The sequence below is a fragment of the Branchiostoma belcheri genome, unplaced genomic scaffold, assembly GCF_001625305.1.
Source record: "Branchiostoma belcheri isolate BF01 breed outbred unplaced genomic scaffold, Haploidv18h27 scaffold5, whole genome shotgun sequence".
Taxonomy (NCBI): Eukaryota; Metazoa; Chordata; class Leptocardii; order Amphioxiformes; family Branchiostomatidae; genus Branchiostoma; species Branchiostoma belcheri.
The window spans coordinates 4462227-4489563 of NW_017804131.1; the positions used below are offsets into that span (position 1 = coordinate 4462227).

The 27337-nt window shown below is 39.1% G+C and overlaps 1 protein-coding gene across 1 annotated transcript in view; it reads left to right on the top strand.

Annotated features, from left to right (window-relative positions):
* LOC109479899 (urease-like) overlaps positions 1 to 24361 on the top strand; it is a 25481-nt gene extending 1120 nt beyond the window's left edge. Inside the window, 27 exon segments of the mRNA XM_019781950.1 lie at positions 1389 to 1458; positions 1657 to 1739; positions 3041 to 3139; positions 3503 to 3622; positions 3968 to 4045; positions 4250 to 4329; positions 4578 to 4677; positions 4887 to 5072; positions 5339 to 5464; positions 5630 to 5692; positions 6146 to 6354; positions 6808 to 6857; positions 7069 to 7141; positions 7951 to 8032; positions 8307 to 8372; positions 8692 to 8870; positions 9269 to 9383; positions 10095 to 10184; positions 10186 to 10284; positions 10597 to 10696; positions 11060 to 11166; positions 18489 to 18660; positions 19296 to 19452; positions 19990 to 20113; positions 20594 to 20715; positions 22630 to 22783; positions 23628 to 24361. Coding sequence (XP_019637509.1) covers positions 1389 to 1458; positions 1657 to 1739; positions 3041 to 3139; positions 3503 to 3622; positions 3968 to 4045; positions 4250 to 4329; positions 4578 to 4677; positions 4887 to 5072; positions 5339 to 5464; positions 5630 to 5692; positions 6146 to 6354; positions 6808 to 6857; positions 7069 to 7141; positions 7951 to 8032; positions 8307 to 8372; positions 8692 to 8870; positions 9269 to 9383; positions 10095 to 10184; positions 10186 to 10284; positions 10597 to 10696; positions 11060 to 11166; positions 18489 to 18660; positions 19296 to 19452; positions 19990 to 20113; positions 20594 to 20715; positions 22630 to 22783; positions 23628 to 23804 — 3081 coding nt within the window. The 3' untranslated portion in view covers positions 23805 to 24361.
* The last annotated feature ends 2976 nt before the right edge of the window (positions 24362 to 27337 follow it).

Below are 27337 nucleotides of genomic sequence, written 5' to 3' on the forward strand. Positions count from 1 at the left end.
GGGGGGGGGAGGGGGGGCAAACAGCCTCTGGCCAGGGAACCGATCCCCATAGGTATGGTAATATAGATTTGTTAGGTTTTATTCGACTTTAGGTCTTGTTCAACACATTTTATTGTCTGTTACTATCTTTATGTAGTTTGTCATACATTGTACCATGTGCAATTGCCGTGCAATAAAGTTCTTCTGAAGGGGCGGTATGGTAACCAGGCTAATCTAAAGGGGCGTGGGGCCCCATCGATCAGCCTTGCTGGGGGGAGACTTTGCAATGGTTCTCTTGCCCTAGTCTTGGGTTACTTCTTTGCTAGTAACCTCCTTTGCAGACTTGAGCGGCAGTGGTGGCATTAGAGGCGTTTGTCGCAGTTAAGTACTTACATTGAGTTACTAGCCATCTGTTTCAGGTCTTTGATCTTTTTGGTTCAGGGTTTATTGTTTGAAGGCTGTAGCAGATACCCAAAGGTGTTGGATTATATTACTCTCCAAGCAGAAGTTAATGGGTGAAGATCGTTACCTTTTTACATATTGCCCTTTTTTTGGGGGACCCTCTCTGGCCAATGAATACTGCCTGGCCAATTTGATACTGTCTTTTTGCCACCCTAGGATCTGCTTAGAGATTAGGATTACAGTACATGATGTCAGTAGCAGGATGTATTACACAGCAGTAGATTGTTGTGTCGACGGGAGAACTATGATGATGAAATTGTTGTGAAGGAGAAGATTTGATTTGGAAATGTTACCTTTCTACAAGGATGTTGTAGTATCTGCAACCTCCTTTGAGTCCTTGCTTTTTTAGTTCTCCTTTTTTTTTCTTGTTCTAGGCAATAACATGTTAGATCTATCTATGCCTTGTACAGTGATCTTCAATGCAATAATGTTTTTTGTAATGGCCTATGATGTTTACATAAGTGTTGACAGGGGAGGTTGGCCCAGTGGGCTTGTGCAAACATGACATCAATCACACTGTATCACCTTGTAGGGTCACCACAGGGCCACTCATGAGCAGCTCCACTCAGGGGACCAAAAAGTGTGGTGTGGTCACTGTAGACTACTAGTAACCTGTTTACAAACCTAAATAGCTGCAGGGAGGTACTAGTAGCCTCTACCAGGCTTTGGGAAGCGGCCGGAAAGTAGCCTGGTTACCAGACCTATAGCTCTGAAGTCCTACACATTGTACATCCTCTCCGCAACTAGGACTCGGGAGCTATAATAGGTCTGGTAACCAGGCTAGCTGGAAAGAGTAGAAATTTGTCAAATTGGCCAAGTATGACTGTAGACAGATAATTTGCCAGGAGAATATTAATTTCTAGGATATAATTAAAGCATAGAACACATGTATGCATGTGGATTATATTACATCAAAGGTGATAAAGGAACCGTTTTAATTTTCACAGATCCAGGAACTGATCAGAGATGGCACCCACCCTGTATGTGAGCTTATGCAGATGGGGCGACAAATGTTGGGTAAATAGACCTAAGTTTTCTTCTTTTCTTCTCTTTCCTATTCTGAAATTTGTAATGAAGATTTCTAGTTTGTCTTTTTCTGCAGATTATGTATGCAGCACAACTTTGTGCACAATCAGATGAATTACATTTAAGTCAGGCAATGGAGTTGTGTCCTGTCTGTTATATATGTAAGTTGCATGATTGTACATTCTACAGGTACAAATCAGGTGCAGCCAGGCGTTGAAGACATGATCTCAGAGGTACAGGTAGAGGGCACCTTTAAGGATGGCACCAAACTGGTAGGCAACTTTGTCTTAAATGTTAAATCATCTGAAAGTGTCAATTATGGTAGCAAGTAGTGATGCATACCTAAACCCAATTTTAGGTTCAGGTCCGGATTCAAGTCCAGAGGTTTAGGTTCAGGTCCGGACTTACACCCATGGCATATACAAAATTGCATGTTGGCAACCTTGCAATGTTGTGTGGATGAAACTTTGGCCACATAACATGGAGGCCGGTACTTGACGATGCCCGATGGCAATGTTTTCTTCATTTTGCAGCAAAGATTTTGGAATCTACGGAGGGTTTATGTTAGGGCTGCGTACCTAAACGCAACATCAGGTACAGGTACAGGTACCGGTACAGAGGTTTAGGTACAGGTCCGGACCTGTACCTGTACCTGAACAATTTGACAAATTAACACGTGTTCTTCACTTTTTCAATCATGACACAAACAATAATAAAGTGTTGACAACTTGTCAGTATCTTCCAATCACAACCCTGGATCAGCCACACTCTCGCGATGTCTCGTGAGACTGAGGATCTCAAATCAATCGACGGTGTTTACGTCTTTTCCAGTGCTAATTTTTCGTCTTTGTGGTAGGATTTACCTATCTTTAGTCATATACATGGTGTAAAGTTGTAAACTAGCTATTTCGGTATATACTCGTTACTTCATGATCCGGTATTTTGGACCTGTACCGAAACGATTTTTACGGTATTGGACCGGTACAGTGTACCGGTCCGCAGCCCTAGTTTATGTGGTTTAAAAAGAAAAGGGGTATGTGAAATGGTCTTTTATGGTAATAAGTCCGGACTCGGTTCTTGACTTTTAGGTTTTTTTGGACTTGAACCTAAACATTCTTACAAGTCCGGATCCAAGTCCAGTGAACCGGTATGCATCACTAGTAGCAAGCTGTCGAACTGGTCCATGTATAGATAAACATTTTGGTTATCACGCAGTCATACATCTTTGAGATTTACAAATACATGTACTCAAATGTTCAATGGTACTAGCTATGTTTTGTTCAATGAGCTTATACATTTGTAAAGAGAAGATACACTTATAAAGAGAAGACTTAGTGTTAAACCAATGAGTGTTTCTTTTTTCTTTTGGTATATGAGACAGGATAACTGAAAAGAAAAGATGAATAGATTTGATCATTTTTGTGCTTGTAAAAAGCAGGCCTTGGCCTGATAAACATTGATTCAATTTTAAGAAAGACCCTTATCTGAATACGTTAGATATTACATCTAATATCTGTAGCAGAGTCTGTGTCTATAGTTATGTATTGTTGACACCACCCTCTCTTTCCAACAGGTGACAGTGCACCAGCCTATTGTGTTAGATAATGGTAACCTGGAGCTAGCTCTGTATGGAAGCTTTCTTCCCATTCCAGATGTGAACGTCTTCAACGCTGTAAGTAACCAACTCCACATTCACAAACATCACATGAAAACAGACTTCTCTTTTGTTAACCATTGAAGTATATGTAACGTTATACCCTAAAATGCTGACTTTTATATTTTAAAATTTTACAATTTTACCACATATATGTACTTCAAAGCACCAATATGTGATTTTACTGATTGGAAATGAAGTATGTCTGTGAGGTATTACTACACGTACATCTATTTGATTGTAAAGTTGTTAAGTGTGTCATTGTTTATCACTGTATATTCTCTGCCAGAGGTGTCCATTGTTTGTGCACTGTATCCAAAGATTACACATACATGTACTTAATGAATTTAAAACTGGTCTTCCATGTTTGTGTTACTCTAGGGGGCCGAACTTCATGAGATCCCAGGTCAGGTTTACACCGAGCCCGGTGACATTGAAATGAACGTGGGTCGTAAAACTGCTAATGTCACGGTCACCAGTCTCTGTGACAGGCCCATTCAGGTATGTTTCAGACTAGTTGAGTCCAATAGAACCTGTACAGGAAATATACTTGTAGAAAGAGCTAAGTGACTTAAAATCCAGTGCATCTATAACAGTTGCTGTGTACTTCCCTATGTATAATGTAGTATTAGTGTCATATCCTGTAAATTTCATACTTTTTGCCTAAAGAACTTGAGCTACCAAAGAACTTGACCTCATATTAAGGATGCATAGATTTAATGACAGATTTCCTTAATTTCTTTAAACAGATGGATAAATAGATACTTACTAACAGGTAGAGAGAGAATGGGAAGGAGAAAAAAAATGAGATCTTTCAACTAAAACAATGTGGTTTATGTTAAACAGGTTGGCAGCCATTACCATTTCCTGGAGGTCAACAAGTACCTACAGTTTGACAGAGCTCTGGCTTATGGCAAGAGACTGGTAAGTACAAGTCGATTACAAATTGCCGTACAGCACCTTGTTTAATATGTGCAGTAGTATTATATAGGGTTCTTATCTTTTGCAACAGCTAAAATGACCCAAATGAATATGGACACTGACCATATGCTAACATTCATTTTGTCATACAAACTAACGAATACAAACTTACATGAGTAATACTCACACATTGTCTTCCCTCCACAGAATATCCCAGCAGGCACTGCAGTCCGGTTTGAACCGGGTGAGACCAGAGAGGTCCAGCTGGTGGAGATCGCAGGGAACAGGTAAGAAACCATGACAACCAGATATTGGAAGAAAGTTGTACACTATATCAGCAGAAGGATCAGGTCTTGTGAGATCCCATAGCTGGTATAGTATTGAATTTCTTGATTCAATTTTGCTACACATATATGAAACCTATAAGAGAAGCCATTGTAAAATTAGCATAAATGAGTAGCGTAAATAAGATTGACTAAATACTGAAAACTTTGTATTGATACTGAAGTACAAAATTTTGTATTACTTTCTTCAGTGTTATCCATGGTGGAAACTTCCTCAGTGATGGCAAGTTTGATGAGTCCAAGTTGGCCACTATTTTGGAGAACATCAAGAGTAGAGGTTTTGCACACAAGGTAAAATTGTTTAACTTTTCCATCCATACCTTCGAAAATATTGAAACTACCTATACATTAAGAATATAAATAAATCAAGAATACATTATACAATCTAATGCATAGTAGTATACAAGGATTTCATTAGAAACATGGTATCAAATTATGTTCAATGCTATGCATTGAAAACCTTAATTTTTTTTTAATTTTAATTTTTGTTTCATCTCAAGACTCAGAAAGAAAGTCTCCTAAAGAGGCCTAAGACAAACCTGTGTGTGATGTCACGTCACGTCTATGCACACACGTACGGCCCTACAACAGGGGACTGTGTTCGGCTGGGGGACACATCTCTGATCATAGAGGTAGAGAAGGACTTCACTGTGTACGGGGACGAGTGCAAGTTTGGAGGTGGAAAGGTACGTCAGATTTTTTTATTGCTGCTATAACTGAAAGGTATTCTCATACACAAACAAAAAAGAAATAAAATTTTAGCCATAGTTTGTGATCTGTAATAAGATCATTTCATGTTCACAAGACAATTTATTTCGTTTCACCCAAACAAGATAGATTTTATTGACAATACCTAGCAATTCTACTAGTATATGTCTCATACATTATATATATATATATATATACATGTACATACACACATATGTGACTGTTGAGGTGTTACTTATTCCAGGTCCTTAGAGAAGGCATGGGACAGAAAGCCGGGGTCAGTGCAGTGGATGCCCTGGACACTGTCATCACTAATGCCCTGATTGTAGATGCTGTGACGGGGATCATCAAGGCTGATGTGGGCATAAAGGTACGTGTTATAACCATACTGTTCAGGATACTTGATCTAGCAGTGTTGTAAATAGTGTAAGTACAACTAGAGTGTACCATGGTTTACCAATTTTTTGCTTTCTAGCAAGCCAGGAATGATCTATCAACAATTATCATTAACATGTGTAAATTTTTTCCTGTTTAGGACGGCATGATCATTGGCATTGGCAAAGCAGGGAACCCAGATGTCATGGCAAACGTGAGCCCGGTGAGTCTAACTTTTCTATTCATAACTTTTCAAACAATGTTATGAATGTCATCCTAGCTAATGTCCAACAACAATTTATCCCAATAGATTACATCAATTTATCAATTCAATGCACTACTCTGTCTTCTTCTTTGGTCATCCTTGTCACGAGGTGTAGCAGGAGAAGTTCTGTTTTCGGTACTGTTTGTCAGTCATTGCATGTCATTGCAGGTCCTTGAAGACCAGTTTCAGATTCTATAAGTGTTTTGAGAATTGTGGGTAGACGACCAATCCTCCTTTTTGCATCCAGAGTCCAGTTTAATATACACTGCACTACACTACAGTTTGATACATGTAACATGGCTAATTTACTGTGGACCTTGCAGCCCATACACTGATGGTCTGACATTTTAGGCATAAGATATACATTGCCAGTTTTGATGAATGGATGACAGGTTACATCTTGTTGCACAGAATCTGGTATGTGGTGCGACCACCGAGGCTATTGCGGGTGAGGGACTGATCCTGACCGCTGGAGCTCTGGACGCACACGTCCACTTCATCTGTCCGCAGCTGGCCAGAGAGGCAGTGGCCTCGGGAGTGACCACCATGTTTGGGGGTGGAACCGGGCCTGCTACTGGCAGCAATGCCACAACATGTACTCCCGGGCCGAACCATATCAAGTATGCTACTGTTTACAGAGTTATTACCTCCATGAAAAATGGAGGTATTGTTTTTGGCGTGTCTGTCTGTCTGTCTGTCTATCTGTGTTTCCGCAACTTTGTAGTCAGCATAACTTCGGAACGCCTTTATGGATTGTGATGATATTTGGTATGATGGTAGGTCTTGGAAAGACAAAGGTCAAGGTCAAGTATGGGCCTCCTGGTGGATGACCTTGTTTTTGATCTGTACAAGGAGAGCACTAACTTACTAACTTCACTAACTTCTAAAAAGGAAGATCAAACTAAATGACACCATAAGAAAGTCATAGTATCTTTCACCTGGAGTAAAGATGCTCAGTGTAAAGATAATTCTTTCTGATATTATGATATAATACAATATACCTGTATATAGAAAGTAAGGTTGATTGACATCTTTTAGTTGTTATTCAACTTTACTTAATTTCTGCTTTACAGAGCAATGATGCAGAGTACTGATGCCTTCCCACTCAACTTTGGATTTACAGGTAAGTGTGTAATACAGAGGTATAGAATTTTTTTCATAAGACAAGAAATATTCCTATCATGATTGTAATAGAGGAATGGTAATTTAGTCTTTGTCACTGCTGAGTTTGATACTTTATAATGTAATACAGTACATGCTGCAGTTCCTTAACAAACTGATAGGTGTCTCACATACACTTTGCATACTGATACAGATGTGTTGATTTTGAATAGGAAAAGGCAATACCTCCCAGCTAGATGGAATATCCAAGGAACTGGAAGAACAAATAGAGGCTGGTGCAATTGGGTAGGCATGTTGTCCTTTTGAAGTGGTAGTTTACTAGTTGGGAAGTGTTAAGAAGAAAAAAAAGTTGTGAAGTGTTTCAAAGAAAAAAGGTTTGTCAGGAGAGTAGTCTGAATTGAGTTACAGCACAGTATGCTGCCTCGCGAATTGCACTCAAAGTTGCTGGCTATGGGTCTTTTCCAACTATGACACGAGTGCAGGCATCAGCCCTCCCCAAATGGTCAAGGGCCTCTTGTGCCATCTTTGCACACTGCCAAGCCTTTCTCTGGTGTCCCACCTGCACACATTAGACCAGGGCCCTGCTAGAGCCTTCAGTAGCCTTGTCTCAGACCTTCCCAGGGGCAAGGAGGTAATTAAGTACCTGTAGGTAACCCCTAAAGCGAGCATTCCTGGCAAACCATGTCTGTGGGGTGATATTTATTCTGATATATATGGCGCACAATCTGAGTCAGTTTTGTTTGTGGTTTTGTATATGTAGTAAAATGTATTGAGGCATGAGAAACTGATATTTCTGCCTTTATGATGGCACTTCATTCGTTAATGTCTTAACTACAGTCACAGCAATTTGACATTTTTCTTAAGTAATGGGAAATACAATAAATATTGGTATTGTTGGCTCTGCATAGCTAATGAGGTAGCAAAGCATGATGGGAAGGGATATCAGATTACAACTCAAATTAAATGAGCAGCCACATGAGAATGCATATTCTTCAAAAGGGTATAGTTCATTGCACAATATTGTGTTGAAGTATAAATTTGTTTTTATATTTTTATTCTTTATATATTTATTTTTTTATTTTTTTTATTTTTAGGATGAAGCTTCATGAGGACTGGGGTTCCACCCCTGCAGCCATTGACACCTGTTTGCGTGTAGCAGAGAAACATGACGTACAAGTAAGTTGACATAACCCAAATCTTTGATGCAACTTTATATATCATTGTCCTGCCCATTCAACTACACAGCTTTTGTATTAAATAACTTTTAATATCAATAGCTTTTACATCAATACAGTTGTTAGTTATTTGAATGTCCAAAAAAAATTGTTTTAACATTAATGTGTAACAAAGCTTGCCAAATATATTGTTGCATTGTGATTCGATTTTAGATGAATTTGTATTTCCTAACTCAATTTACTTCAGTGTATGTATATCATATTTTTAACATTAGGTGATGATCCACACAGACACCCTGAATGAATCATCATGTGTGGAACAGACAATAGAAGCTTTCAAGGTAAAGCTCTTATTCAAAATTAAAACTTGACTTTTAAGCCAAGAAGGACATTTTAAGAGCTTTAGATTTAACTTGAATATGGTTGTTTAATGGTAAATTTAATACAGAATACTGGTGGTTAACAATGTCAATGGCAATGGTAATTAATTATTGCTGTGTATGGGGACTTATACTTTGACAGACATTAGGGACATGTCTATACCACTCTCATATTTGTAAATAAATAACAAGATTTGGTATTTTAAGAAATCTTCAGTGCCTTGTTATGGCCCTGAAAAAATGTGCCATGTGGCAGAAATCATATACCTGTTCCACCTAGGGTCGAACCATCCACACCTACCACTCAGAGGGTGCTGGGGGTGGCCACGCCCCTGACATCATCAAGGTGTGTGGAGTGTCCAACGTCCTTCCCTCGTCCACCAACCCCACCCGCCCGTACACTGTCAACACCATCGACGAACACCTGGACATGCTCATGGTCTGTCACCATCTGGACAAGTACGACAAGTCTTCTTGTCTTTGTTGTTTCTTTTCTTGGAAATTTTTGTGGAGGTAAAGGATTGATGTATCCATAAATATCCAGTCATTATGTTTGCCCAATAGGTTTTGAATGGGATAACTCAGTTTGAGGGATTATTATCCTCTTTTTATATAAACTCTGGAATGTCTGAATCCAGAAATTCTGTTAACACCTATTTAACCATTATCAAGAAATAAGAGTTCCACTAGGAGTATATTTCCAAACTGCAGATATCAAGCATACATGTACATAGATACAGGTATAACGATATACCAGTACATGAAACTATGCTGTGATAGCTTGCAGAGGTTTGCCTATTGGAGTTCAGTATAGATCCAATTCATCTTTAAACGATGTCACTGCCCCTTTCATCCAGGAACCTCAAAGAAGATGTTGCTTTTGCTGAGTCACGAATCAGGGCAGAGACCATTGCTGCTGAGGATATCCTCCATGACATGGGAGCCATCAGTATCATCGCATCAGACTCACAGGTAGGCCCCAGAAAAAGTTTCCAATCTTTATCTATCAACACAAAATCTGACAATGACACTGACAGTACATGTTCATGCATGAAATAATCGATTGACACTCCCTGCAATAATCAGGAAGATGATTGACATTCAAGATTGTTTGGGTCCTTTTTAAACCTCCTTGATACCATTTACCCACTGAATGGAGAGTTGCTGCAATTGCTTGCAATGTTTGAATTCAACTCCCCCATCTCCAGGCAAGGATGAGCACTAGTCTTGTTTCTTACAATAAGATCTTATAATTGTGTGGCGTCTGTGTGGAATAGTGGATAGAGCATCCGACTGTCAAGCAAGCAGACCCAGGTTCAATCCCCAGGGTTGGACCCAGACTTTGTGCCCTTGGGAAAGGCACTTTACAGATATTTCCCCCCTCAGTTAGACTTTGACTTTGACTTTATTAGGATCCACACTTAGCTTACAACAAATGTAGCTATTCTTCCTGTGGTCCTTCTAGACACACATGACACATTTACAAAACATAAAAACAAGTTAGAGGGATCCTGGGCCCTATTAGGGTTTGGGTTGGTGTTAGGAAGGTCATCCAGCCGTTAAAAATCTCCAAAAAAAAGACTTGCATTTGATGCAAGCACGTCTAACCCCTGTTTCAGGGGAAAATGATGTTTAATCGGATAGAAGAAGAACAATAAGATCTTGTAATGTTGGATGTCCCAGGCCATGGGGAGAGTGGGTGAGGTCATCACAAGGACATGGCAGACAGCAGACAAGATGAAGCAGCAGCGAGGCGTGCTGGCCGGGGAGACCGGGGGACAACGACAACCTCCGCGTCAAGAGATACGTGGCCAAGTACACCATCAACCCAGCAATCAGTAACGGCATGGGACATCTTATTGGGTCTGTAGAGGTGAGTCTTTGGGAAATAGTTTCATTTTTTATGTCTCAAGCTTCTTGCATCATTGTAGTATGAAATATAGAAAAATGTGTGTTAAAATATTGGTCAAGTTGACTAATGCATCTAACTCTAGCTTCAGAATGCTGTATTGAGTCAACTGCTGGATATGAAATATTTTGTGTATTTGCTATGACATGGTTTAATACTGCAAACTTAACTTTAAAGTCTTTTCATAATGCTAGTAACTTGTGTTATGATGTATTGCTATGCAATTGATAGCAATGCAACCTAGCAGAAATTATGCTTTCTCTTTGTTCAATACAGAAAGACAAGTTGGCTGACTTGGTTCTGTGGAAGCCAGCTTTCTTTGGTGCCAAACCAGAAATCATCATCAAGGGTGGACATATTGTATGGGCTCAGATGGGTGAGGACCTTTATACAATGTATATCCTACTGTTGTCACAGAAATGTAAAGAGTGCAGAAATATGAAGAAAAGTGTGAAACAGAATCTGTAGTTGAACAGGTAACATTAATTATCCAAATAACCTGGATATCTACAGATTCTATTAGTCACTGACAAAGAGTAATGGATGCTACCTGAAATGTCTGACAGTTTTCAAAATCTATCCAGTTGCCTGAGTAACAATTTCCTTGTGTATCTCATTACCTGGATGACGAAACCTTCATGGATGGAGAGTGCAGAAATAAATTTACCCATTTGTTTCTTACTTTTTGATGACAATGCTGTGGTCATATATGTAATACTCTATGATAATCACATCCTAGGGATGCCCAATGCCTCTATCCCCACCCCTGAACCAGTCAAGACCAGGAAGATGTTTGGTGCTTACGGCAAGGCAGTCGGCAACACCTCTGTCATGTTTGTTTCTAAGGTAAGAGAATAATCATTATGATCACTTGTGTCATACTCAGTAGCATACATTATGTATCAGCAAATTTCAGTTGAGTGTATCTCTGTAAGCTATTACAAATGTAGCATAGTGATATAATTATTATAGAAGAGTGTCAAGTCTATGTATGAGATATATATAATATACTGTTTCCTTTCTTCTACAGGCTTCCATCGATAAAGGAATCCCACAAACCTATGGGTTGAGCAAGAAACTTGTCCCCATCAAAAAGTGAGTTCATCAGATGCTACATGTCTGTTACACTATAGAACAGTAAAATCAGATAAAAGATAGTAAAGATCAATTTTGGCTAAACAAATTTTCACCTGATGTAGATATTTATAATGAGATGTAATATTTCTGTTGAGAAAATGTTACAATCCATAATGTTTTTTTTCTTTAGCTGCCGAGGGTTGACCAAAAAAGACATGGTCCTCAATGACTACACTCCAAACATAACAGGTAAGAAAAACTGTAGAACATTTTCAACCATAATTTCTACTTTGTTCTACCCCTTATCCTCTTTGTTTTGATTATTTTGAATCAGGTGTGTTGACCAGTATTTACTCAGTGACACTCAATTGAATGATTTTAACTTTTGGAACTTATCTGTTTAGGTAAGCTAGTGTAGTCTGCCTGTAGTGTCACCATTAACCTTCTCTCTGCTGCCAAACCCCATAAGCATAATACAAATTTGATGCCAAACTGCTACCTCAGCACTCTGAAGGTTAAACTGTGCTGTTTGCTTCCATGTGTTGTTCAGTGGACCCCCAGTCCTACCAGGTCCATGTGAAGAGAGAAGAGAACGGAGAAGAAGTGATGGAACATCTCACATGTCCACCTGCCAAGAAGCTGCCCCTGGCTCAGAAATACTTCATGTTCTAAGAAGTTACCTGGAAATTTGTTTAAAGTTAAAACTTTGGATCCAACACTGTATAGTTCTCTCACCTACAGCTTTCGACCAGTCACTCTGGTCTTCCTCAGTAGACTGACCCAGTGAGGCTTGTCATGTGGCTTCTTTGAACCGTGGCGTGTTGGATCAAAATTTTAAACTTTAAACATGTAACTACCAACACAGATGAACTTTCATGACAGTACCTAGAAATTTATTCTTGAAGATCCAAGTGTCACAGAGGTTTGTCTTCTGATTAGGCCAATGTATAATATAATTAAAAAAAAAGATAATATAATGAGGGCTAAAAATGTGATTAACCTTGACACTTCAAGGGTTAAATGCCCCAAGCATCCTACATGTACAGGGTCATAGCATTGGCTACATCTCAGGAACATTAGCCCATTTCTGGTGATGGGCAAGCAGGCACATGTTTGCTAGCATTCCAGTTGCAATATATATTAGACAGAGTTTAAAACAATAGAAGCCATCTCAGAGAACCGGTTGTCATTAGCACATTTGGAAACTGAAAATGGCCAGTCAGATTTAACAGGTAGCTTTCATGTTGTACTCACAGGTTTAAGTACTGATAGAATTCAGTGGTAGAAAACCTATGTCTACGGTATCTATGCTTCCATATATTAAATGCATATATTGAGTTCAATACACAAATGGCAAGATATGAAAGCTTCAACACACAGAGTGTGATCAGCTCTTATGTATAACGTTAATAAAGCTGATATTGATAAGGATTAAGGTGATACAATGTCATAGTTTGTATACTACAGGAATGTATTGATTGTAATAAATTTGATATGCCATAACGGCATAAAGCCACTATGCTATATAGCCGATTGTGACAGAAAAATTCCCACAAATGACTGGTGGATTTTGTGTGATGTGTTTTTTTTTTTGTGTGTGTGTGTGATGTGTTTTTACTGTAACTTAAATGTGAAAGAGGATCACAGGCTAGTGCATTATTTATACAATGCGGATGTATATTGTACGTTGTACTGGGGGGTGTATAGTGTATACTAGTAGTTATCATGATTTAACATTGCACACTGAACTCATTAAGATGATCTAAAACTCAGAGAGACAAATCAGGGACCTCAATAACATTTAACACTCTGGGATTCCCGTGGTGTTGGGTACCCAGGCTACTTCTTAGGGAAGCGACTGTGGGAGCCCCGGCATACAAGTAGGATGGTACCTTGGCTAACCCAGACACAGAAGGGTCAATGCCCTGCTGTAGCCCGGCTCGTTCTCACACTCAGCAATACTGTTCAGTGACCGTGATGTCAAAAGCGTGCTTTACGTCGAAAAGCACTTAACGAGAAGCACAGCACGGTAGCTACTAAGTATTTGACGTTTGCGTGCGTCACAGGAAGCCATGGCCTTTGTGTATGGAGCAAAGATCATCGCTCGATAGTTTTTTGAACCCTTTTATAAAGTTTCCAAACCAGCGGCAGTCCTTTCACTGTTCGGAAACAAACGCGAAAGGATACGGAAGTAATGTTCTTCAGATAGTGCTTGGGATTTTTGTAAATCTGATTTCGAAAAATTACACTCTCTCAAAACTATTGTATTGAAGCAGCTACGCGTTTCTTTGTTTGATTGTAGTTTTCTTTAGTTTGCCGTAAACCAGATACGTTTTTCCAGCGCCTCTCAGTATTTTACAACACCGCGGCACTACGAACCTTTCACTTACTTTGAAAGAGTCGTATGTATCTATTTATCGATGTTCTTTGTGGCCTCTTTCGAAGCTCCTAAGTGCTGTATTGGTAGCTATGTTACTCCAGTAACGTCGACGTCCCAGCTACAACTTACAAGCGGTCCACATGAAATACCCTTGACGTTCAGCTTTGTCGCACCGTTACTGAAGGTTAAATTCCAATCGATTTGTGTTTGTTCACGTTCTCTGCTTATGCAAGATGACGCAACAGCTTCAATCTCTTCGTGATTCAACTGCTGGCTTTGTAAATTTGTCTTTTGATATAGACTATAATAACTGATATATAGATTAAGATATATAGGGACAAGGATTGGGAGGAATTGACACTGCCATCTGGAAAGGACATAATTGTGTATCAGGCGGTATGCGTTTCTCCAATCCCATCGACACGACAATAGGCCCGACTCAGTTTTAGTCTATGTATTTTTCCACGCCTAGTGGAAAACATGCATTAAGTCTGAAGTGTGTTTGCTGGACCTTTAGACATTGATTTACATTTTCCTTGATGGCCAAGTTTAACGGGCGACGGATCACAATACCATTATTTAACTGTACACGGAGTCATTACATCCTTTTTAGATGTAAAAAAATACAAGGTTTTGCGTTGGTCACGTAAGCATTAAGCGTGGCATAATTGTTTTTGAAAGAGTCAAAAATGTAGAAAATGCTTTGAAAGTCTTGACGTGTAGAACTCTCACAATGGGAAATTTATGGTGCAAGAAATACCTACAACCTGTCACTGTCGTGGCAACTGCGACATAAAATCAATTGAAATCCGGTATGAATACCGACAAGAAGGGTACATTATTTTCACATTGCGAGTTACTAAAATATAATGTTCTGAGGCAGATCTCTATATCGAAATTCGACAGTCGAATCATTACTATTATACTACAAATTCAAAGTGAGCGTCAAAAATTGCTTTCCTAATTTTGTGGCCGTTTCGCGGTTTGAATCATTTCTCTCTTTATTCAGCTGTTGCAGTTCCAGGGTAACACTTTGTCTGTAGTGGCCCTGGCTCTCTTTAAAGGACAAAGGATAATCTTTCATCTTGTTTGACTTCTTGCTAAAGTCCCGGATACTCTGACGCAGCTTGCGCCGCTTGCCACGTCGGAAAGCTGTGCTAGCAAAGTCGATTAACCCCGAACAAAAGTCATTTCCAGCCGTGCTGGTCTTTTTTCTTGGACGTTCCCGTTCAAGTTTCAACCATTCCAGGTAAGTCTGTCTTGAAATAACTACAGGTAGGGAAACGTTTGCACACGCGTACGTAAGGTAAGTGTTAGTGTGCAGTGAGAGTAAACATTGCTGAGCTTTGTTGTGCCCAAATGCAATACCCACAGTGTTTGCGTATGGATGCTAAATTGGCATGTAATTGGTTGCTACCTTCTACCCCCACGAACATTTTCCAAACTTCTGGGACGATTGCTTAAAACGGCGTCTCAAAAAGTCACGACGTCTGGCGTCAGCGTATCAAGGAGGAAACTAAACGAGCATCTTTGTTTTCTTTGTTAGTCACGACTTTCTCTGAAAAAATAAAGCGCGCGAAGCTAGCCATGTACTCAGGAATTTTGACTCAATCAATGTGTGTCGATGGCTTTAAGAAGGAATTTATCTGAGAGGACCCTTCCATTTGAAGATCCAAGCGTTCCGTTGTCCTGGTGATTGTAAACCTATCTACCATGGCGACGTAACTAGCGCAATAATGACCGCTGCAGTTTTCACATTGATCAACTTGAGCGACTTTTAAGTTGGTCTGTAAATGAAGTCTAACATTATTGTGTAGAGCTCGAGGTTGTCGACACATATATAGGTTTTGTCGAAATGCCTGGTACGAATGAGCTTGAGATGTGACCCAGTGAAATCGTTATTTCGTTAATACTTTTCTGGACAACAAATAAATCAGTTTCCAACGACATGTTCAAGGGTGAATGACATGTTTATATGGCAAACTGAGATTATGAAATATATTCGCGTATTGGAAATTCCTGCAGCTGAAGTTCGGAGTCCAAGCACATGGCACAGACGCTTAATTGAAAGAATTCTTCTCGATATCTTATCTCATAGCAAACAGTGTTCATAATGCTAATGAATACAATGGAACCGGACGTAGTGCCACTACGATACATTATGAATAGAATTAATTTTTCCTCTGTATTATACACACTTAGCCTGTGCTATTTTTCAAAGATATATGTTAACAAATTAAAGCATGTGCTTCAAGTTGTTTTCAGCATGTTTTTCTTTGCCCTTAAGCGATTGTGATTTCAACTGTCAAAAATGAGTCTTTAGCAGGTCGGCTTGTCATTGTGACACTAAAGGAAGCTTGCATCAGCTTCACTTCGGATAAAAGCATGTCGTTGACATTTCTGATGATGAAATGTTGTCCGGACATTGTCGTGTATCCAGGGTAGACCTGCCCACCTGTCTGACCCCCAGGGCACACCACATGGGGTACCTCTGACTGAAGTCCAACACCGTCGTGACTGCCGACATTGTGCTAAACTCCGATAGCAGGTAATTATTTCCCTTTCGCCCCTGATAAGGACATAGTGGGCCACATACCAAATCTGGGGCGAACCACTCGACTTCTCAAGAGGGATATTAGCTTAGGAATCAGACGAGCAATGACTTGGTCATTGTCTAAAATCACACAAAAGACCTACTAATGTCCAATTTGGGTCCTTCGCGTCACAGTAGTTTGCTCCTGATTATATCACAGAACGCTTCTCGTATTGAAAAGACTACATGTACATCCCTATACGAAAGTGTAATGAGCTGTCCCTTATTTACAAATCTCTGCAAGTTGGTAGGAAATACGTATATAAGGTAACATGCGGGCAGTCGGGTATTGTCATACTTGGCTCTGTCTCGAGCAACATCAGAGCTTTTAAACTTAAGCTTGAAGTCGGCAGATAGAGAAGTGAACTGTGTAGCTGCGAGTTTTAACGTTGCTGTTCTTTCGCCAAGATTCCCAGAACGATGAGGACGCAACAGGTTTTCTGGACGGGAGCTACCGTGTTCTTGTTGGTCCTGCTGCTGGCACTGTTGGGCCGGGTTAGGGAGACTGGACTCAACTTGCCGGGGAGAAGGTAAAACAACTTGTATACTGTGGACTTAGAATTTCAAACAGCTTATTATCTTAGAACATATCCACCTATTGAACGTTGAATAGTGTTATTACTTTGTAAGGTTTTGTCAAGTTCCTTGAATGAGTATGTATTTTTTTATTTACCTCCTATATTCCATGTGTCAAAAGATATTCGTTTGTTGAATTTCAAAATCTGAATTCCAGGATGTTGCAACTCTCTTATGTGTGTATATGTGTGAAACTATTTTCATCACTTCCTCGTCATTTTGACGCAACATTTTCATTACAACAAGGACTCGGTGCGACAGCGATCTGACTAAGGGTCTTGTACGCCAATGTTACAAATTATACTATTTCCCCCTCTTAGGGTTATTTTCACAGATACAGACCGACCAGCCTTTGCAACAAACATTAACATCAACCAACGTAAAATGATCCACATCGAACGGTTGAAAACGACGCCAACACCAGTCAAAGGTCTCCCTCAAACCACGACAGTAACTAGCCCCACGACTACTACTCAAGAACACAAACCAGACGCAAAAGACCATTTCCACACTCTAGTAGACCTCATAACAATCATGGAGGAACACAATCTTTTAGGAAACGCAAACGAACAGGAACGGAATATAATAATGACTAAAATGCTGAAAGTGTTGAGTGATACAGGTAAAATAGACATCGCAGCATTAGAGACTATATTAAACGGCACGTTGTGGAATAAACCAAGACCAACCGTGGCGGAAATGACGGCAAGGATAGAACACTTGGAGCAGTTGGGTCCTTTTAAATCGTACATTCTGGACAAGAATCATAAACCGTCGGTAAGTGAACCTTTTTTCAGAACATTATCTGTCAATATCTGTTCTTAATTTGTTCATATTATTTCCTTTCATCTGATTTGTAAACGCTTTTTTATGATATACGCTGTTTTATGATATTACTTTATTGGACGGTTCAATGCTTTAACTAGTGACACATTTCTTAAGTTGGTCAATCTAATAACGACTTTTGATTTTATAAATAAGAAAAATCACATCGTGCTATGGTTTGGGGCATTTCTTTGGCTATCAGTGATTGTCTGCTATGCGACGCCGTTAGTTTGTTTTTCTGATGAAAACGGAAAGAGAAGTGACCTTTTCCCATTCCCAGACGTACCCGGCCCAACTAGCATGACTCTGAAGGTGGTTTGAGAAATTTCTTTGACTCAATATATCTATACCTAATCAGTGATTTTCCTCTATGCAACGCCATTAGTTTTTTTCTGAGGAAATCGGAAAGAAAACTAGAGAAGTAACATTTGCAAAGCAAATGCATAATGTTTACCTTCGGACATGGTCTGCCCTCTTAATTTTTACTCAAACATATTCAAATACATGTACTACTAGTGTATAGTGACAGGAGCAGAGCAGACCATGAAATTGCAACATTATGTAACCCAACACCAGTCACCATGGTGGCAGACGTCAACAAATCATGTCATTGGTCAGGTCAGAGGTCACTGTTTGGAGAAGGAGAAGAAGAAGAAACTGAGTAAAAACAATATGTTTTCCTTTGGTAAACATAATAACATTATTTCCCACTTCCAGACGTGCCCGACCAGCATGACTCAGAAGGCGTCCCGGTCGCCTTGGTTCCGGGCTCGCTTCATAGAAAATCTCAAACTGTTCCTGCACAAGAGGGAAGTTTTCGACCCGGACACTTTCAACATGTTGAACGGAGACTCTGCGCCGTTTGGTGTCAACGGGCTGGACGTTAAAGGTATTTCAGCTCTAATTTTTGTGGCGTAACGACAGAGCGTTCGGCTCGGAACCAATACATAGGTCCCGAGTTCGAATCCTGCCATGCCACCGATTTTGTGCCCTTGGGAAAGGCACTTTACACGAATTTTCTCATTTTACACAGGTGAAAATGAGTATGTCTCTTGTCCGTTCATGCGTTTGTCTGTGTTGGAGGCGGTATAAATGCAAGTTGAAAAAACTTGAGTGTGCCGTTGCCATGTTTCATAATAAATGTTGGAATAGAAGAAAATTCAAATGTATTGTACTTGCACAGCATACAGTTTTCGTTTCCCTTAAAAAAGATGATTTTACGGAAATAGTACATCCATATCGTGGGGTCGTGTGGCGCAACGGCAGCGTGCGCGACTCGGAATCAAGAAGTCCCGGGTTCGAGTCCTGACATGCCACCGATCTTGTGCCCTTGGGAAAGGCACTTTACACGACTTTCCCCACTAGACTCAAGTGAAACTGAGTATTGTCTGTCCACTATTCGTTTCTATGTGCGGGACACAACACCGGTAACAGCTGCCTCTGCTCCGCGTGTATTGCGTAATTTCAATAAATCAAATCAAATCAAATCAAATATCATCAGACAGTATTTTGTTACTTTTGTAGGTTTGAAAGAGACGCTCCAGAACCCAAACCTGACGTTCCCAGAGGCGATGTCGGAGCCCCGGAAGGAGTGTGTGACATGCGCAGTGGTCGGCACGGGCGGGAACCTCAAGTTTTCGGGGAAGGGGGAGGAGATAGACAGCCATGATTATGTCTTCAGGTAGGATGATCTCTAACATTTAAAATCATGCGTTAACTTAATCTGGAGGGGGAACGTGTGCCATTTGTGGAGTATGTACCTTACTTATACCCTTCCTATCTAGTTCTATGCCAGATTTGATTTGGGTTAGGATTAGGAATGTTTCGGGATAGTCTCCACGTATCCAAAAAGATTTGCTCCAGCCCCGGTTCTGGATACGCGTGGACTATCCAGAACCGTACCTGGGATTTTTTTTTCTAAAAAAAAGGCGATTCTGGATACAACAGCGACCCATAATTAATTGTCAGTATTTTTAAGTATGAAGAAAAAAATCTTTATACAGTATTGTAGTTTCCGCACTATTATGTCCAAGATTTTGAAAGGTAGCTGATAGACAGTGCAGCCGTTTCAAAACGTGCTAGATACTGTGGGCCATTGTATGGTTGTGCAAACAACGACAGGGATATTTCCCACGATCTAGAGGCCGGATCTAAGATTATACCTGCTTGTAGTAAAAGACCCCCCTTCACCGTCGTCACACCGTCTATGTTGCCTCAGGGTGAACGTGGCCTTGACCGGGAAACGGTACGTGAATGACGTCGGCAACAAGTCGTCATTCTACGGCTTCTTCCCGGAGTCCATCGTCAACAGGATCAACTTCGGACGGGACGACAAGTTCGACGTAAGTCTGTCAGTCAATGTACTCTCTCGACAACTTAGTTAGTTGGATAGGTCACTAGTTATCGATAGGTTACTGTCGAGTTAATTATGGGTTAATTTAGTTAGTTAGGATCTGCAGTGTGTGTTGTTATACATTATGTCTAGAGCATAATCCACAAGTTAACATAGCATACTCATGTTACGATCTCGTTGCTTTTTATACTTGTTGCAGTTTTCTTTATCTTAGTTTGGGTCACAACAATGAATGTTTTGCCAAACTTTGTCTAGCATCCACAGAAAGACATATATCATTCATCTTCCATTCCATCATGTTCATCCTCATTCCATCATTATATGACTCACCTTTGTGCACTAAATATGCTCTAGCATGCTCTAGCATTTCTTAGCGATGCTGAAGCATATTTGCGTACGTCTTACCTTGTTCCCACTCTCTCATCGTAGTTCCCATTTCACCACTTTCTCATCATTCATTTCATACCAGGACGTCACCCTAATGATGATGATGCTCTTCAGCGACTTCCACATCAAATGGCTCCGTAGTACGTTACAGGGCAGAGAGCCCGACAAAATCTGCGCCAACCATTGGGGACAGACGTATTGTCGGTGAGAAATTTGTCCGATAAAAAAAAAACAAGCAAACGGGATGTGCACTGAAGAGAGTTGTTGAAGGAAGTCACAGTCTAAAGCCTAGAATTAACATTGAATTAAACCTGTTTACGAATGATAATGATAATATGTCACCAAAGAGAACTGTAAAGCAACATATTTTACACAAATTATACAATTTTAACGTCATTTTAGATACCTTATTGTTGGGTATATGTGCACACGACATAATTATATAGTTATGTATGTCGTATCAGATTTTTTTAACTTTTTAAACGGTAAAACCCTACAGTTTTGTAAGTCCTCTCTCACAAAAACGTATTGAACTCTGACACCTTCAACAACTCTAACTTCCATGCAACCAGCTGATTCTGAGGAAAAAGAAACCGATCAACTAAAAAAAAGTAATCTTTTCTGATGATTAATGATTTCGGAACCCCTGACAGGACGAGACGAAAATGATGATGATGATTTTCAAGAGCTTCGATGCAGAATGGCTCGGTGACGTGCTGAAAGGATGGCATCCAAACAACTACTGCTATACTGGCTTTAAACCTGGCATGTGTTGGTGAGACCAGAAATTCTCAGCCTTATTGCGGCCACAGGGATGCCGTGGTTAATTCTTGATTAACTCTGATCTTAATCTGCATGTGGGAGAACACTATTTGTACAATCAGGTGTCTCATAGTAAAGGTCAAGGGTCAAGGTGGCTCTCGCATCCCCGCTCTCTCACGAGCCCCCCCTCTCCTCTAAAGGTTTTGAAACTACGCTTTTGGCGCATTTTTCACTGCAGGACGAAACAAAGATGATTTTCATGGTCTTCAAGCCGTTTGACATTCTATGGCTGAAGCATGTTTTGGAGGGGAAGCAGCCACCCAAAATCAGATTCTGGTAATTTTTCTTAATTGTGTGGACGAGTCGATGAGCGTAGTGTCTTTTTTCCCACCGCTCAAGTGTCGATTGTTAACAACAATCTTCGTATCTGTCTTTGAAACTTTTGTTTGTTTTTACTTAGGTAAATGATATCTGGGGAAGCCGTGACATAACTCACCGCTTCTAGATGCGAGCTACAATAGCATCTCTTTTAGACAATTAGCAACGCAATTATCTGGTTTTGGTACGAAAAAAAAAGTAAGCGTATGTTTAGACATCATCTCTTTAAACAGGATAAAGTGATTGTAATAGTTTAAGGGTAGAAGAGAGGTTTACCGGCAAATTTCAGTACTACTGAAAACACCCGAAGTACTCGTGATGGCACATTCAGCGCCAAGGACAGGCTCAGTCTAGCGTATTGCAGTGCTCTGCTGACTGTAGTTTGACTCTCGGTTGTTCGATAACAAATTCAAAATACAACAGCAAACAGGACAGGTTAGAATGAATATATATCCCTAAGTAACTACCACCAGTAAACCAATTAAAGTAATTAAAAACTATCATAATTGAAAATATCATTAAAAACTTGTTCAGTCACTGCCACTGTTGGCAACACACAAAACACTTAAACATTGTCATTGTGTCAAAGCCGATTGTTTTAGGAATGCACCCTTGATTAGAAACGTCTTCTCTCTTACGATTTCAAATTAATTAATTTATACCATTCAAATGAATTTATCAAGGCCTGGTTTCTGTGCCATGAAAACAAAATTGATGAAAGTTTTAACATTTCAGAAAATGACAGCCATCAATAGCTACCTTTTGCCATTCTTGATTACCTTATCAAACCCAACAAATGACATGGTGATTTTAACACTAATCCTTTGAAATTCTGTGCATTCTACGAATTCAATGTAAATTTCGCCACATAAGTCTCATCACGTAGATAGCTTTGTAGAAACAAATTCCACATAGTTCATATCCTGATCCTAACTTATAGCAAATTTCTGAATAACTGTGTGAGTTTGATTCTTGTAGGTCCATGCCTGCTCCGAAGTACAAGCAGGGTAACATGATGATCGTACACCCACACTTCTTCCGCTACGTGCACGAGAGATTCCTCAACTCCACCTCGAGTCGACCAACCACCGGCACGATGGTCATTCTATTAGCCATTCATTTATGTGATCAGGTAGGAAGACACTATTATACTAGTATATCATCCATACCAGTAAAATATCTCTTCTGACATTTCCTGCACACATAAACACACTGACACATACATATACGTTGAGTGCAAAATGCTGGTAGGTCTTGGGCAAAAATTGGAGGCCTTCCTTCAATGGTGATTTCTAGATACAGGCGGAAAAACATGGATTTTAAAAAATATTTTTGACTTTCTGGGAAGTATGCAATACTCAGCTTCCTGAATTCTCCCAAGACCCGCTGGCTCCTGGTGAGATTCTGAGAGACCTTGGATCTCCTCTCATTCTGCCTGTCAATCTCCCACCCATGTGCTGTCAACCTACTCTGGACAAACAGATACAAAACCCACCATTCATTCATACACCCAAAACAACACTTCCATACCCAGTAGTTATCAGAATGTTGACCATACATATTTCATGCAATCAAAGCAGACCCCTTAGTGACACATTCAGCACCAAGGACAGATCCAGTCTACCTTCCCAAAAATGCAAAAAAGTCCCTGTTCATTTGCAGCTCCTTGGTTCAGTGAATTATGAAGTGTATTGGCTTGTCAAGTATATTGGCTTGTGAAGGCAGTAGCTTTTTGTTGGTCATCATTCTGATTACCAAAGTTGTCTGTTGAATGTTCACACTTTCTGTATGTCATTTTCCAACTCATTTGTATCTACCTCGTATCTACCTCCTATGTTACCTTTTGATTTGACTCTGTACCGTTTTGTATTATGATGTTTTCTTTTATTGGTGTCATATAAGCCCATTTGGGCTAGGTGGCATGTAGTGGCAAGACACAGTGATAAACTTTCATTCATTCATTTGCATCTCCACAGGTCGACATGTATGGTTTCGGGTTCGATACCCGTTTTCCCCTGCATTACTACGATGGACAGAGAGTGGAGGATGCCCTTAATGAACCCAGTTCACACAGTTACCCCAATGAGAAAATCCTCTGGAACAAACTCCACTCAGAAGGACTCGTGAATTGGAAACTAAGACCTGGAACCTAAAATTTCCTTCAAAAATTCTACACATTTGTAGGTGAAATATCCTGACCCTAGACGTGCAGAAAACATCTGCACTATATAGTATCAAATTATGATTTTCCTGTATATGGCTATAGATATGTCACTCATAAGGCAGCTTGGAAGTTGTACAGGGCAGATGTTATGAGTCACTGAAATTCTAGTATTCGCTTTCGTCATAGAAAATTAACCTTTAGCTCATTGCCATGTTCCTCTGGGAGGAATGTATGTGTAAATAGTCTATATACATATTATACATGTATTAAGGAATTCATTCCTTTTGCATTAGATTAAATGTAAAAAATTCTTTTGGTTTGAGTCAATCATAATTGAAAAACTGATTGTTGCATTCTTCAAAGATGCTATATGAAGTAAATAAATTAGATAAACATTAATATTCTGGTACATGCGGTAACAAAGAAATATCCAAACTTTCTGTGTCGTCTATTTTCTTTACCTAAATATACTATAAAACAAAACGCTCTTTTCACTGGAAGACATACAAAACATCCAAACAACCATGACAAGCTTTAACTGTACAAACAACACCGCAGAATACCAAAAAAAAGTTTTATATTCAGTAATGTGTCCGATTTACATATAAGTGACATCTTTGCTCACATTTTACAACTCTACATGGTTCATATCGCAAAATACATCAGTTTCCCTGTATACAGAAGTACGCAACACCACTATAAAGATGTTGCTGCCATGTCAGTTATACTATGCTGTTAGAATGATTTTTTGTTCCCTTAAAGTCTTTACAAACCTTTGTGATGTTATTCCTTTTTTTACTACAAATCGAATCATCTTGAAGTACTCTAAGGCAATACCTTCCAAGTTGACAACATTGATATCAAAATCATATCATGGCCATTCAGAAGTCTTGCCCTTTACTATTTTTCACATTATGTGTCCACAATAACTTCTGAAGTTACTAGTAGCTAACAACTTTGACCAAATAAAAAATCACAATATAGCAAACTTTAATTTTACATGGAAAATAACATGTAGGTACAATTTGTCATGTAGAGGTGATAATAATCCATACAAGTATATTATACTTTATCATTTTTAAACACTTCAAAAATACACTTGGGCCTATACAACACCAATACATTCTGACTTAATGTAGAACGTTGAATCTGCTGTAACTGAATGGCCACAAATATCTCTGATTACTTAATATCTGTCAAAAAGACAAGATTTTCATGAGAAGTAGCAAGTCTATGCTTGCACAGTAGATATCATCATGGAATCAAACTTGTATATTCAAATTGGACTTTTCCAACTCTACCTAATATGTGCTGCGTTTGATAAAGTTTTTATGAGACTTACACTTGCACTTATGTTCAGCTCCAAGAAGAAATGGCTTTTGTAGAATAGCAGCCAGTCGGATAACTTTGATTGGCATTCTGGGTTCAACTCAGCTTTGGTCTGTTTACATGCAGGTCTTGTCATTTGACAAAGCACAGAAAACTACTAAAACATTCACTTGAAGTTGATACATCCAACTAGAACTAAATTTCACAAACTACAAAATTAATATAGCTCCTTAAAAATTCCTTTCAATCTTTAACCTGTTTATCCAATTTGTAGCAATTAAGTTCACATTCATCTGATATGTTGAATGTCCAAATGACACAAGAAACATTACCTAAAGAGCCTTCTTTCACAGTAGCAAAAAATGTGCTAACAATAACTTTCAAACATACATAGTTTGCTGTACATCTCAAAAATACACCCAATTCTTAGCATATAGATATTTCTTTATATACACATATATGTGGGGAAGCCTGTGGTAATGGTATTGATGCAGCTGACACAATTTTGTAGATGGGCTTCTCATATGAAATCAATTGTTTTTCCTTCCTATCAGTCATTAAACAGGATTGGATCTATATCATATAGAACTACATGTATGTATGAAACCCCTCAAATCTAAAACATTTCTCCCAGACAGCAAGGATCACAACTTCTAAGTCTATGTGTTTTTTCTGTGTATAATGTTACATGTACTGTGTCACAGCACAATTATTAGTTTTCCAGATGCGAATTCCTTTCTTTTACAAATATAACATCAAGATATACCTTAAACAACTTAATATCAAGATTTCAACCACATGATACTAGTATCTAGATTTGAGCCAGTCTTACAGAGAGGGTGATTCACAAAAAATTCAAAAATTGCACCCTAATTTCTCATATTGAAACCAAACCAAACTCATATAAAATACATTTCACTGAACTTTTTTTTTTGCTGGGCTGAGATGCAATGATAAAAGTTTACTATTACTATCCTACTTCATCTATGTCATGACAAATATCAAACATAATTACATGTATAATCTTAGTCTAATACAAATGGACTCAGTACATCTATATACATGTAGCTAACTATATCAAAGAAAGCTAGTGTTTCTATAAACTGTTACAAATGTGTCTGTGGGTAAGAACTTTCAGGTTGTGAAAGAAAGATTCTATTTTCGTATACATTGTTCATACTACTACATTGTACAACTACTACTATGCAGCTGACACTCTAATCATGAAGGCACACTCAACAATATAATAGGCATCTACACAACAAATATAATCTTCTAATATTCTCTGGTCTTAAATAGATTCAAATCTTTCTTCTGTCTGATTATATAGTCTCTGTGGATTATAGATTTGTGTGATTATTGTTGCACAGAAGTTCCCAAATTACATTGAATTTTATGACACAATTAGTGAACAGCCAGCTATATGTGTTGTCTATGCTGTTCGATCCATATGGCACCATATGGTTTCCATTGTCAGAACTGCCTTGATGTGTTAATTGAGCTTGTGGTAAAGTTTCCCACGCAAATGTTCCAAGAAAGACTGTTATATGCACCTGTGTAAACTTTGTCTTCTAATATGTCTAACATATGTCTCAAAAATTAGAATTAAAATAGCATGTTTTGAGGAACTTGTTCAAAATGTTTAATGAATTCATCCATATAGTTATACTTAAGATTTTTTAACTACATTTAGTCTTTTTGTCTACAATCAAATGTTGAATATCTGCCTCATTCTGCATCTAAGATTGCAGTTTTCTCTGTACCTGTACCTGTATGCAAATGAGGATGCAAATAAGAGATTTTAGCTACAAAGTAACTTTGTAAAAATGAGCATCTTAAGGTGTATTGTCTAAGCCACACAATTCTGCATTGTGGCTGCCAGACGTCTTTGTTATCCTGTGAACAATCAATAAACCAGTCATGATGATCACCATGCTAAGCATGTATCCAGACACCGATGAACAAATGAAACTGTTAGAGTGTGCTGTATGGCACGTATCCATAGCTCTCTATGTCGCTGGAATAAACTGTACTTGGTTTAAACTGCAGCTTGGCCAGCAAACTGTGTTTACTACTAACTGGTCTCGTCTTTATTTGTGGGTTCTTACCATCATTACCTCTCAGCTTTAAGTCACATTTTCTTAGGAAAAGGCTTAAGTACCCTCAGTAGGAACATATTAAACTTTTAAGGAA